Here is a 14752-nt window from a genome sequence, read left to right on the forward strand (position 1 = left end):
ACAGAAGGCAAGGATAGCTGGTAGCCGAACCAGTTTAGCAAGCATGGGGCTTAAGATCACCTATACCATACACCTAAAATCTATCTTGGGTAGCTCTGGTGGATTAGATATTCATGAATGAGCAATATACAAAGGACGTGTTTTGTAGACCTCCACAGTGGCATATGGACACCATCTTACCTGCAAAGGCCTGATGATGGTTAGTAGCCACATGGCCATCATGAGCTCTATGATGATCAGCGACTGGAACACACGGTGCACTTAGGCTGTGCAAATCTTGATGTAGGTGAGGGTGAGAAGTTGGTGGCAGTCTCTGTGTATTACTAGGCACCTGAGTGCCAGTCTGAAGGCCATGGGTAGGGATGACTTGTCCATACTGACTGCTTGCAGGCATAGAGGAGTATGGTGCCCCTTGATATAAATGACTGGATGTCACGGGTGCAGAGTAGTGGCTGGAATGAGTGGATAATCCCTGAGGAGGAAAGGATGAGGTGGCAGCATATGAATAATTGTAGTCCCCAGTGAAAGCAGGATATGGTTGCACAGGAGGAGCTAAAACTTGATGCTGCTCTCGTGATACTGGACCACCATCACTTTGAGAAAGTCCATGATAGAACTGATGGGAACCATGACTTGTGTTTACATGGTTGGTGTGGAGGGGTGGGATATTGGTGGTCTGCGGTGGAGCTGCATAGTTTGAGTGATAATCAAACCCATACTGGTGATTTGTGTGTGGGGGAGTAACTTTACTCGGCACTTGGGAGCAGAATGCAGGAGCGCTGCTAGCTGACGGGTGTAGTCTGTATCCATGAGGAGGCTGAGGTGGCTCTGGGCCTAAAATAAAGATGACAATATTATTACACACAGGAAAAGAAAATATTCGATAGTTAACAGAAACCTACTTTATAAGGAATTTCCACAAGCAGACAACGTACAGAAATAGAGAGATAGGCAGTGGTGATGGAAGCAGACCTCCACACCATCTACAAAGCACAAGCAGAAAGGTGAAGGCTACAGGCTCTTTTCCTCCGACCTGCGCGGTCTTGTCCTACCATCGTGTCGCTACCTTCCACCTGATTGCCTCTCCTCGCTATACAGTCGGTAGTAAAGGGGGCAGATAGAAGGGAGTAACCAGTGACTGCCGAATCAAACTGCAGAGTAGTCTGTAACTAAGGGGACACAAAGAAGCTTGTGAACCAGCTTCTCAAGTAGGCGTCCATTTTTTGGTAAATAATGGAAACCTCCCAGAGCTTCATTGTGTGCAGAAAACTGTGTGAAATGTTTGTTTGCTATTGATCCTGATGGTGGCATGTCTCGATCCTTGGTAGGATCCGGTACCATATTTTAATCAGTTTAACAAAATATTGCCAAATCTTCATTTCTGTGATTTTACATAGCCTGGGCCTTAAAAATTGATGTATTTTTGTGTTCTTTTCCTTCAATGTCTTTTAAGTAAATGGGAGAATTCTTACATAAAAGAGGCCATAAAGGATATTCTAATCTTGTACATTTACAGCATATACAAAGGATGGCAACAATATAATAGAAGTGGACCCCAACAAATCGACCTTTATCAATCCAGATTACGGGGCCCTGCACTGCCGTGCATCGCACATGACCACCAAGAGCAGTCATTGGCTGCAGTGGTCACATGAATGATGTACGACACCTGACCAACTACTACAGGATCGGTGGAGACCATCAGAATGGTGGCACTAGAGCAGATGCTAATGTATGGGTATTTTTTTATGTCATCACATTGTCTGCTGTTTGCCAAACTACATATAATCCCAGAAAACCCATTTACTTGCAAGTGAGTGAAGCTGCACTAGGATCATCAGACATTGTGGCTTCACTACAGACCACCCAGGACCTTTCACAACGTAAAGTCACAGGTTAGCAACTCATTGGCTCTGTGGGGTGACAATGAGACGGGCAAAAGCATGGCTCAGCTCAAGGATCAAGACGTGCCACACTCAGGATCAATAGCAAAGAAACATTTCACACAGTTTTCTGCACACAATGAAGCTCTGGGAGGCTTCCATTATTGTGCAGTATTAATCATCGGGTCATAATCTAAAGGTTCCAGATTCCCCCCTACACAAGAACGACGGCTCAACTGAGCGTGTATATATTTGCAATATGAAAAGTGGAGTAAGCCACCGCCACACACATCTAGCAGACGCTTCTCTCTGGGGAGTGCTGGAAATTCAATAAGCCTGATCCATCTCTCCCCCAGTACATCTGTCTGGCCCCATACATTACATATTCCTGGGTTTGGATGACTTATCCCAGGAGTATGGGGTCTTAAAGAGTAACCATCATTTACATTTCTATTTCATAAATCAATAATACTCTAGAAAATAAGCAACTTTGTCATATATCTTATCAGACAAATCTGCTTCTTTCTCTGACAGAACTGATCAGTCATTATCAAAATTCTCAGTTCAGAGGTAAAATCTGTATTCAGTGAAGACAGACTTTCCCATTACTGAGATAGGAGATGGCAGTTGCTATGGATACAATTCTATGTCAATAGGAGGGAGGAGCTAGAGACAAAGCTCCTCCCCCTCCTATCTAGATAGAATAATATAGTATTTTCACGTGCACTATTGATTTCTGAAATAAAAATTAAAACGACGGTTATTACAATATACTTTCAAATAACTCAGAATAAGGTGTCCTGTGTATACACAAGGCACAACACTACGTATGGCTATTACATGACTTGTATCCGGCATTTTCACCAGTTTTCTCCTTTGCAGGCTCTCGCTCTAATTTGCAAACCAGTGGGAGCCGACAGGAGGAGACTAGCGGCTCTAATTTCTGCCATAAAGAACACAGCACCCTAATGGATACCCGCTTCTTATACTTTAGCAGCATACAGTGAAAATCAGCAGCATGGAGGAGGTTAAACAGCAGTACTGAGCAGTGTAGATGTGAATCCAGCTCTGGGGTGAGGTAAAAGACTATTGAGAAAGCATAGTTCGATCTTTCTGTGTCTAAGGGCTCGCTCACACTGGCGAGTAGCATCCGATGATTCTCTCATGCTAGCGCATCAGATGCGATATGCTAATGACACTCGGCTCCAGCTTTGGTGCTAGCATGAGCCGAGTGTTAGGGCACCGTGGTCCGAGAATCATCACACAGGTGCGAAGGAGACTGAAGTAATTTCTCCATCTCCTCCATTGCCTGTGTCTGCAGGAATGGAATCAGACTGCACTCAGATGACATCCAAGTAAGTCTGATGTTTCACACGCACCCATAGACTTGTATGGGTGAGTGCGAGCAAATTCTTGGATGGACTCCATGCTGTAATTGCTTTCTCATGCCGAATCAACATGAGAAAATAATCGCAGATCTGCACTGCCCCATAGTATAATATTATGCTGAGTGCCATCTGATAGCTCTTGGCCGTGTTATACGGCAGTGTGAGCGAGCCCTTAAAGGAGCTGTCCACTACTTTCACATTGATGCCCATAGGATAGGGCATCAAGATATGATCGGCCGTGTCCTGCACCTGGCACCCTGCCGATCAGCTGTTATAGGCGATTGTCTTTCCGCCATCTCTAACATCATGTCCTCCCTCTATCTCAAACTGAACCCGTCAAAAACTGAACTACAGTCATGGCCAAAAGTATTGAGAATGAGACAAATAGTAATTTTTCCAAAGTTTACTGCTTCATTTTTTGTAATGGCAATTTGCATATACTCCTGAATGTCAAAGAGTGATCAGCTTAACAGCAATTACTGTACTTGCAAAGTCAATATTTGCCCAGAAAATGAACTTTAACCCCCAAAACACATTTCAACATCATTGCAGTCCTGCCTTAAAAGGAGCAGCTAACATCGTTTTAGTGATTGATCCATTAACACAGGTGTGGGTGTTGATGAGGACAGGGCTGGCGATCAGTCATGATTAAGTAAGAATGACATCACTGGACACTTTAAAAGGAGGCTGGTTCTTGGTATCATTGTTTCTCTTCAGTTAACCATGGTTATCTCTAAAGAAACACGTGCAGCCATCATTGCACTGCACAAAAATGGCCTAACAGGGAAGAGTATCGCAGCTACAAAGATTGCACCTCAGTCAACAATCTATCGCATCATCAAGAACTTCAAGGAGAAAGCTTCCATTGTTGTCAAAAAGGCTCCAGGGAGCCCAAGAAAGACCAGCAAGCGCCAGGACCGTATCTTAAAACTGTTTCAGCTGCGGGATCGGACTACCAGCAGTGCCGAGCTTGCTCAGGAATGGCAGCAGGCTGGTGTGAGTGCTTCTGCATGCACTGTGAGGCGGAGACTCTTTGAGCAAGGGCTGGTTTCAAGGAGGGCAGCAAAGAAGCCACTTCTCTCCAGAAAAAACATCAGGGACCGACTGATATTCTGCAAAAGGTACAGGGAGTGGACTGCTGAGGACTGGGGCAAAGTCATTTTCTCTGATGAATCCCCTTTTCGATTGTTTGGGACATCTGGAAAACAGCTTATTCGGAGAAGAAGAGGTGAGTTCTACCACCAGTCTTGTCTCATGCCAACTGTAAAGCATCCTGAAACCATTCATGTGTGGGGTTGCTTCTCAGCCAAGGGAATCGGCTCACTCACAGTCTTGCCTAAAAACACAGCCATGAATAAAGAATTGTACCAGAATGTCCTCCAAGAGCAACTTCTCCCAACCGTCCAAGAGCAGTTTGGCGCCCAACAATGCCTTTTCCAGCATGATGGAGTACCTTGCCATAAAGCAAAGGTGATCACTAAATGGCTCATGGAACAAAACAGAGATTTTGGGTCCATGGCCTGGAAACTCCCCAGATCTTAATCCCATTGAGAACTTGTGGTCAATCATCAAGAGACGGGTGGACAAACAAAAACAAACAAATTCTGGCAAAATGCAAGCATTGATTATGCAAGAATGGACTGCTATCAGTCAGGATTTAGTCCAAAAGTTGATTGAGAGCATGCCAGGGAGAATTACAGAGGTCTTGAAGAAGAAGGGGCAACACTGCAAATATTGACTTGCTGCATTAACTCATTCTAACTGTCAATATAACCTATTGGTACTCATAATATGATTGCAATTATATTTCTGTATGTGATATAAACATCAGACAAACACTAATAAAAACCAGAGGCCAGCAGATCATGTGAAAATATAATTTTGGTGTCATTCTCAAAACTTTTGGCCATGACTGTACTCGTATTTCCTCCCTCCACTAACCTATCTGTGCCCGATATTGCCATTTCCATGTGTGGCTCCAGCATTAGTCCCCAGCAACATGCCAACTGTCTTGGGGTCATACTTGATTCAGATCTTTCCTTCTCTCCGCAGATCCAATCACTCACCCGCTCATGTCATCTACACCTCAAAAACATTTCTAGAATCTGACCTTTTCTTACCTTTGACTCAGCAAAAACTCTTACTGTTGCACTGATTCATTCTCGTCTGGACTACTGCAACTCTCTACTAATCGGTCTCCCTCTTACTAAACTCTCCCTTCTCCATTCTGTCCTGAATGCAGCAGCCAGGATCATATTCCTCACCAACCGATACACAGATGCCTCTTCCCTGTGCCAGTCGTTGCACTGGTTACCCATCCGCTACAGAGTTCAATATAAACTCATCACCCTCACTCACAAAGCGCTCCATGCTTCAGCACCACCCTACATCTCCTCTCTCGTCTCAGTCTACGACCATACCTGTACCCTCCGTTCTGCTAATGACCTAAGATTAACATCCTCAATAATCCAGACCTCCCACTCCCGTCTCCAAAACTTCTCACATGCTGCACCAATTCTTTGGAATGCACTACCCAGGATTTTCCGATTAATCCCCAATACCCACAGTTTTAAGCATTTGTTTAGACTGGCCTACCACCTCACCTCCTCCTTTTTTTTCCCGCTGTTATGCACACGCCCGGGCTAAGCGGCGTGTGCGTGTGATTGGTAGTGATTCCACTGGACCGTGCCGGAGAGTGAATGCCTGGAGGGGCGTGACTAGGTATTCACCCGATCCGACCAGGGTCGCACGACGGCATACGACGCCAGTGCACCAAGGAGGAACCGAGCAGAGGGACCAGGTGCTACTCCAGGACAGACCCCGGACACGGCTGTTGACCCACACAGGGGAATACAGGAACAGGCTGGTAGGCTGGCACACAGACTGGTGGGTATAGGCAGGCACGACTGGTATGCAGGCAGGCGGGTATGCAGGCAGGGGGGTAAAGGCAAGCACAGCTAGAGTGCAGACAGGGAGGCACTAGCAGGTAGGAACACAGGTGGGATAGGACCCAGTACACACCGGGACTCAGGAACAATACAGGCAGAGGGTTACAGGCAAGCACGGCTAGAGTGCAGACAAGGCTGAGCAGGGAGGACAGGGCTCTGTTCACACGGAACAGACAGGAAGGGAAAGACAGAGCCAGATACTCACACAGTACTTGCAGAGACAACAAGCAGGAGTTAGGTACGAGTTCAGACTCTGCAGAAAAAGGAAGGGAACGGACATAGAGGCAAAACAGGTAAAGGACAGGAGAGAGTTCAGACTGGAACTGAGTGTACGGAGGAGACCGACACTGCAGAGGGATACAGGAGCGGGTCTGGGAATACGGCCCCCAGAGAGGCGGAACGAACAGGCAAGGAGCGTGTTCAGACAGGACAGACCAGACACAGGAGCGGGTCTAGGAAATCGGCCACTAGAAGGCGAGAGGAACAGGCTAGGAGCGAGTTCAGACAGGTCAGACAAGATACAGGAACGGGTCTAGGTAATCGGCCCCTAGAAGGCAGGAGGAACAGGCTAGGAGCGTGTTCAGACAGGACAGACAAGAGAACACAGAAAGGACTCAGTTCAGACACGGGAGCTGATACCGCAAGGCAGGAGACATACAGGACTCAGTTCAGACACGGGAACTGATACAAAAAGCAGGAGACAAGAGACGGGACCTGGCACCTTCAGAGTGCAAGCACACACTGAAGGAAACACTATGCTCCGGCAGGGATAGAAGGGAGCTGCTGAGCTATATACCAAGTGACAGACAGCAATAGGCTGAGGACGCACAAGGGGTGTGACCCACAGCAGGTACAAAAGGCAGGAAGTGATCGGGCGCCGCCCTTAAGCAGCAGAAACAGACACAAACAGACAGCATGGAGGGAAGCCAGAGAGACATTCTGGACAGGAGATCAAGTGCGCCCTCTTGCACAGTGGGAGATGGACCACCATGCAAGGACGCCGCCAGGTATGTTACAGTACCTCCCCCCTTACGCCCCCTCTTCTTCAGGCCTGCCAGAATCTTCCGCAGGGAATTCGAGGGCCAGTCGTTCACTGGGTTGGAGGGGGACAGAGACTTAAGGGTAATCTCTGCTTCGAGGTACATCTTGTCAAGCTCACAGGAAGAAATAGACGGGTTATCAGGTACATAATGAGGAAAAGTCACTGTCTCATTGTTATCTGGTGGTATCCCGGAGGATTCAGGAAACAACTGGAGGTCCTCCGCCGGGTCAGAAGAGTGCAGAGGCTCAGAGAAAACAACTGCTTCAGAGTACACTAGGTCGGACTCACTGGAGGAAGCAGGCGAGGTATCGGGTACCGAGTATAGGAAAGTCTCTGTCCATTCACCACCAGGTGGCACCCCGAAGGGTTCTGGAGACAGCTGGCGGTCCTCCGCCTGGTCAGAGGGGTGTAGAGACTCACGGGTAACCTCTGCTTCAGAGTACACTAGGTCGGACTCACTGGAGGAAGCAGGCGAGGTATCGAGTACCGAGTATAGGAAAGTCTCTGTCCATTCACCACCAGGTGGCACCCCGAAGGGTTCTGGAGACAGCTGGCGGTCCTCCGCCTGGTCAGAGGGGTGTAGAGACTCACGGGTAACCTCTGCTTCAGAGTACACTAGGTCGGACTCACTGGACGAAGCAAGCGAGGTATCAGATCCAGGATATAGGAAAGTCTCTGTCCATTCACCACCAGGTGGCACCCCGAAGGATTCTGAACACAACTGGAGGTCCTCCGCCTGGTCGGAGGGGTGTAGAGACTCAGGAGTAACCTCTGCTTCGGAGTACACTAAGTTGGACTCACTGGACGAAGCGAGCGAGGTATCAGGTACAGAGTATAGGAGAGTCTCTGTCCTTTCGCTACCAGGTAGCACCCCGAAGGGTTCAGGAGACAACTGGAGATCCTCCGCCTGGTCGGAGGGGTGTAGAGACTCGGAGGTAACTACCACTTTGGGGTACCCATTGTCAGGCTCACAGGACGAAGCGGACAAAGTATTGAGTACCGGGTGTAGAGAAGTCTCTCTCCATTTGTCATCGAGTGGTATCCCGGAGGGTTCAGGAGGCAACAGGGGATCCTCCGCCAGGTAGTAGAGGTGCACAGACTCTGAGGTAACCACAGCTTTGGAGCATCCTTGGACATGCACACCGGTTAAAGAGAAAGAAGCATCTGATGCCGGGTGCAGGAAGTTCTCCTGTGTGGAGTCTGGATGGGCAGAAGTCTCTTCGGCCAGGAGAACTGGTGCACTACCCACGCACATTACCCATTGGGGTTTCTCCGGGATACAGGGAGATGAAGCTTCAGTAGGGACTTCAAGGTTGGGGTCAGGAGGTCTCAGGGAGGACAGACCCTGGCGAGACGGCTTGCCTCTAAGTCTAGCACGTCTGGACTGCCTCTTGAGGTTGAGAGAAGTATTCCGGAAAGCGTAGTCACCCTGTGAGGATTCTGGGTGGGCAGTAGTCTCATTGGGCTGGAGGACTATTGCGCTACCCACACACATTACCCGTCGGGGCTGCTCCGGGATATTGGGAAGTGAAGCTTCAGCAGGGGCTTCAGAGTTAGGGTCCTCGAAGACCATACGAAAGGCCACCAGGAAGGCCTGCAGGTCAAGGATGACAGGATCCCATGCTTCCCATAGGGGGGTGACCCATTTCAAGGCATCACCCGCTAGGTAGTCAATCATAAAGGCCACTTTAGCCCAATCGGAAGGAAAATAGAGAGGGTAGGCCTTAAAGTGTAGCATGCATTGCTCCACAAATGCACGACACTGTCTTGGATCCCCATAGTAACGTGGCGGATCCGCAGGAACGAGGGCTGATAGATCCATCTGGACGGGTGCGTAATTCGCCTGGAACTCAGCTAAAGGGGGAAAAAATTTTATTTATTTTATTTTAATGCATGTATTCGCTGGAAAAACTTCTCAAAGAGCGAAGGCCGTGGGGCTCAACGGGAACCATGGCCTGAGCATGCTGTTATGCACACGCCCGGGCTAAGCGGCGTGTGCGTGTGATTGGTAGTGATTCCACTGGACCGTGCCGGAGAGTGAATGCCTGGAGGGGCGTGACTAGGTATTCACCCGATCCGACCAGGGTCGCACGACGGCATACGACGCCAGTGCACCAAGGAGGAACCGAGCAGAGGGACCAGGTGCTACTCCAGGACAGACCCCGGACACGGCTGTTGACCCACACAGGGGAATACAGGAACAGGCTGGTAGGCTGGCACACAGACTGGTGGGTATAGGCAGGCACGACTGGTATGCAGGCAGGCGGGTATGCAGGCAGGGGGGTAAAGGCAAGCACAGCTAGAGTGCAGACAGGGAGGCACTAGCAGGTAGGAACACAGGCGGGATAGGACCCAGTACACACCGGGACTCAGGAACAATACAGGCAGAGGGTTACAGGCAAGCACGGCTAGAGTGCAGACAAGGCTGAGCAGGGAGGACAGGGCTCTGTTCACACGGAACAGACAGGAAGGGAAAGACAGAGCCAGATACTCACACAGTACTTGCAGAGACAACAAGCAGGAGTTAGGTACGAGTTCAGACTCTGCAGAAAAAGGAAGGGAACGGACATAGAGGCAAAACAGGTAAAGGACAGGAGAGAGTTCAGACTGGAACTGAGTGTACGGAGGAGACCGACACTGCAGAGGGATACAGGAGCGGGTCTGGGAATACGGCCCCCAGAGAGGCGGAACGAACAGGCAAGGAGCGTGTTCAGACAGGACAGACCAGACACAGGAGCGGGTCTAGGAAATCGGCCACTAGAAGGCGAGAGGAACAGGCTAGGAGCGAGTTCAGACAGGTCAGACAAGATACAGGAACGGGTCTAGGTAATCGGCCCCTAGAAGGCAGGAGGAACAGGCTAGGAGCGTGTTCAGACAGGACAGACAAGAGAACACAGAAAGGACTCAGTTCAGACACGGGAGCTGATACCGCAAGGCAGGAGACATACAGGACTCAGTTCAGACACGGGAACTGATACAAAAAGCAGGAGACAAGAGACGGGACCTGGCACCTTCAGAGTGCAAGCACACACTGAAGGAAACACTATGCTCCGGCAGGGATAGAAGGGAGCTGCTGAGCTATATACCAAGTGACAGACAGCAATAGGCTGAGGACGCACAAGGGGTGTGACCCACAGCAGGTACAAAAGGCAGGAAGTGATCGGGCGCCGCCCTTAAGCAGCAGAAACAGACACAAACAGACAGCATGGAGGGAAGCCAGAGAGACATTCTGGACAGGAGATCAAGTGCGCCCTCTTGCACAGTGGGAGATGGACCACCATGCAAGGACGCCGCCAGGTATGTTACACCCGCCATACAAAACTTCCTTCCAAATCAGGTCCCTCGTATCACTTAGACTACTGTGCCTGTACTTGTTCTAATACTGGTTGGTGACTGGTTCATTTAGCATTATGTGGATACCCTTTTTATTACATTGATGGTTGACCGTACAATACAAGCAATTGTTACCATCCATCTTTCGTGTCTCCCCTATTTCCTCATAGATTTTAAGCTTGCGCGCAGGGCCCTCTCTCCTCCTAGTATCTATTGATTTTTGTGATTATCGTTATTCTGTAATGTGTTTTACTGTTTGTACAAGTCCCCTCTAAAATGTAAAGTGGTGCAGAATATGTTGGCGCTATAAAAATAAAAATTATTACTATTATAGTATAGTCCTTACCTGCGGTGCTTGGCCGTCAAGTTGTAGTGGCCGGCGCTTGTTACTGCACATCCGCCTCCTATTCAATTCAATGGGAAGCGGATGTGCAGTACCCCGCGGCGGCCACTACAGATGGACGGCCAAGCACAGCAGGTAAGCACTGCCAGCCAGCGGCCGCTGCCGGTACCGATAACAGCTGATCGGCGAGGGGGCCGGACCCCGGCCGATCACTGAAAGTAGTGGACAACTCCTTTAATCTGATGGTTTCCTTACTTCCCCATAGAGTATAACAGACTCTGTAACCTTACAGGCAGCGAAGAGAAGGCTGACAATCAACACGATATTAGCAGTGATGCGCGTCAACAGAGCAGATCGGAAGAAAAGGAACTGATCTGTCAACGTGATGTCACAGGAGTATCGCCAGCAGGAGTGGACTGTGACTGCTCTGAGCCGAAACAAATCGTCGCAGGGCAGAACAGGCAAGTACTTAACATAGAAAAAAAAAAAAAAAAACAGAAAAAGTCTCGGATAACCCCTTTAAGTGTGTCATGTAAAAACTAGAGCATCTGAACTAACAGATCTATCTTCAAAAGTTTGACAATTAAACAAGCACTTTTTTTTTTTTTCTTAAATAAGGACCTATATTTTTTGTAAGAGCATCAAGGCTTAAATGAAAGTGTGTGTGTGATTTATTTCTACTGTGAATATTACTGATACCGATGTAAAGCTGCATTTACACTCACCAATTATTGGCAACCAGGAATTGTAGGAACGCTTGTCCCGATAATCAGCACTGTAAACAAACTGATCACCCGAAAACCGCTTGTTGGTCAAGTGAAATGATTTTTTACGTTTTCTTTAAAATCATCATTCTTGGCAGCACATCATCCGGTGTCTACCAGTTCTATGCATTCTGAGGTCTGTATAACCCGACCCTAATTCACCATTAGGCTATGTTCACACTGAAGTTTTTAAGGCGATCAAAACAAATAAAATTTCAAGAAAAAAATGCTTCTTTTAGGGGAAGTATTCCTTTTCTGGAAGCGTTTCCTGGAGAGCTTTTGAAGATTTTATCTTGAAGCATTTTTTGCAGTCTTTTGATTGGACAGTGCCTTCTTTGGACTGGATTCCATAAAGATTTACTTCAAAGAAGTGACGTGTACTTTATTTTCCACAGCATTTTTAAAGGGAATCTGTCACCTATTTGGAGTTATCAGTAGTGTTGAGCATTCCGATACTGAAATATCGGGTATCGGACGATATTCGCGGTATCGGAATTCCGATACTTAATTCCGATACTTTTGCAATATCGTATACCGGAATCGGAAGTTCCCATAATGCAATGAGACATTTTCATTTTATTCAGCCAATGAGGATCCTAAGAAGTGTGGGCACATCCTGTTAGGCATGTAGGCATCTTAACTAATGGCATGGCTGTGATTGGCTGCTGAAATGATGTCATGATGCACTATAAAAGCCACCGCCGCCATTTTGAGCTCACTCTGCTGTGAATTCAGTTAGGGATAGGACGCTGTTGTTCTGAGGGACAGTTTTAGCTACCTATTTGCTCTATACTGCTTTACCCAAGCTACTTTCTAAATCACTGTGCCTTGCAGTGCTAGTGCACAGTTCCCTGTGCTGTTCACCACTGTCTGCAAGGTCTGTGTGTGTGAGTGCAGCTCACCCTGTAGTGTGTGCTTCAGCCAAGTCTGGTTGTAGTGCACTCAGTGTGTGTCACTGCCTCATACATTGTCCTTTTTTGCCAATTCATAATTTTTCCTGATATCTCCTATTAGTGTGGTGGTTCCATCTGTATTCAGCTAAATTGGTTCCAAACACACTATATAGGAGTAGATAGAGACATTTTTTTCCGTCTTGCAGCACTAGTGCACAGTGCTCTGCATCTGTACTGTTCACCGCTGTCTGCAAGGTCTGGTGTGTGAGTGCAGCTCACCCTGTAGTGTGTGCTTCAACCCCGTCTGGTTGTAGTGCACTCAGTGTGTGTCACTGCCTCATACATTGTCCTTTATTGCCAATTCATAATTTTTCCTGATATCTCCTATTAGTGTGGTGGTTCCATCCGTATTCCGCTAAATTGATTCCAAACACACTATATAGGAGTAGATAGAGGAGCCTTTCTGCAGCCTTGGGCCCTGCAGCCCCAGCCAGATTAGTATTAGCCTATTTTTTGCAGCCTCATCTATTGCATTGTAGGTTACCTTCCTACATTGTAATAGCTACAAAAAGTTTGTGATACTATCGTTATTACATCTTTAGGCACATCCAGTGTCTTTTTGTGACAAAAAAAACCTAAATAAAGTTGACCAAACACTCCACTTTACAGTTGTGTAGGCCACATTAGCTCATATTAAAGTCTAGTCCACACTTTATAAAATTAGTGTTTCTTATACCTGTTAGCAGCTGTTCAGGAATAAGCACACTAAGCCCTTAGTACTTTTCTGCCTATCTTTATCAGTCTACAAAGATGAAGAAGGCAGGGAGTAAGGCATGTGGTCGTGGAGTTTCTGCAGGGAGAGGAAGTGAGGATTCTGTGCCTGCAGGGAGAGGACATGGGGATTCTGTGCCTGCTGCGGGCACCAGTGACTCAGCATCCCCCAGTTTTACCAGGGAACAGTCCTTTATGCGCAGCTTTGTAGGAGCTAGCCGTACCCCACTGCTGCGCGAGGACCAAATTGAAGCCGTTGTCGGATGGATGGCAGCTAACGCATCGACTTCAATTAGTTCCAGATCCTCTCAGGTCCTGAGCACTGAAGAGCACCCATCTGTCTCTTCACCACCTGCCAAATTGCCCAGGCAGTCAGAGAGCCCTGGACAGGAGCCATCTCTACTTCTGTTCTCTGAATCTCTTGGCTTGGAAAGAGGGGGCCAGCCAAGCAGAATTCGAGAATTTGAAGAAGAGGTAGTATGCAGTGATGCGCAACCGTTTTGTCTCTCTGAATCTGAAGAGGCGGGTGGGCCAGTGCCTATGGTCAGCAGCACACCTCAGTACGCATCTGATGAGGAGACTCAGGTGCCACTTTCTGGTGCGTACTGTGCTGTCGAGACTACCCAGGAGAAGCAGTTGTTTGAAGAGGGTGGTGTAGATGAGGTCCCTTGACCCATCATGGCGTGAGGGACAGGAAGGTGGTGGGAGCAGCTCTGAGGAAGAGATTCCCCGAACGGCCCAAAAAGGAGGGAGAGGGAGGGGGCAGACTTGGTTGCCTGTAGCCTCCACTTCGGCACCCATTAGGAGCATGGCTCTTCCAAAATCCAAAGCGGGCGCTCCCAAGACTTGCAGTGCCTGGTCCTTTTTTGACACAGTTGCAGATGACATTTGCTTTGTCAAATGCAAGCTGTGTAATCAGAAGGTGAAAAGAGGGAAAAGTGTCAGCAACCTCAATACCACAAATATGTGGAAACATGTGCGGACCAAGCACGTGGTGGAGTTACACAAACACACTGAAGACCTAGGCCAACCTACAGCGCCACCTACCACCTCTTCAGCTCGTGTTGTAGCCTCTTCCTCCAGCTCACACACAGCTGGTTCGGCTTCCTCACAGGATCGCCATGGAAGAATCTCTGGCACTGTTGTACAGAGACACAGTGTAATTCCACCCACAGCACCACTTTCCCAGTCATCCTCACACTCCCAGGCCAGTCTACAGCCATCGTTAGCACAGGCATGGGAGAAAAGGCGCCCATACTCGGCAAACCACCCCCGAGCACAGGCTCTGAATGCTGGCATTGCTAAACTACTGGCCCTTGAAATGCTATCATTCAGGCTGGTGGAGACTGACACATTCCGTAACTTTATGGCATTGGCAGTCCCACAA

At 48.2% G+C, this 14752-nt stretch overlaps 1 protein-coding gene across 3 annotated transcripts in view; it reads right to left on the reverse strand.

The window, feature by feature from the left end:
* Positions 1-14752, reverse strand: part of SEC24B (SEC24 homolog B, COPII coat complex component) — a 110151-nt gene that overhangs the window by 85860 nt on the left and 9539 nt on the right. For all 3 annotated transcript variants that reach the window (XM_073640925.1, XM_073640933.1, XM_073640915.1), the window contains exon 2: positions 181-834. In XM_073640925.1, coding sequence (XP_073497026.1) covers positions 181-834 — 654 coding nt within the window. The remainder of the gene's footprint in view (positions 1-180; positions 835-14752) is intronic.

The sequence above is a fragment of the Phyllobates terribilis genome, unplaced genomic scaffold, assembly GCF_046119375.1.
Source record: "Phyllobates terribilis strain yellow unplaced genomic scaffold, ASM4611937v1 Scaffold_1__5_contigs__length_1240528914, whole genome shotgun sequence".
Classification (NCBI taxonomy): Eukaryota; Metazoa; Chordata; class Amphibia; order Anura; family Dendrobatidae; genus Phyllobates; species Phyllobates terribilis.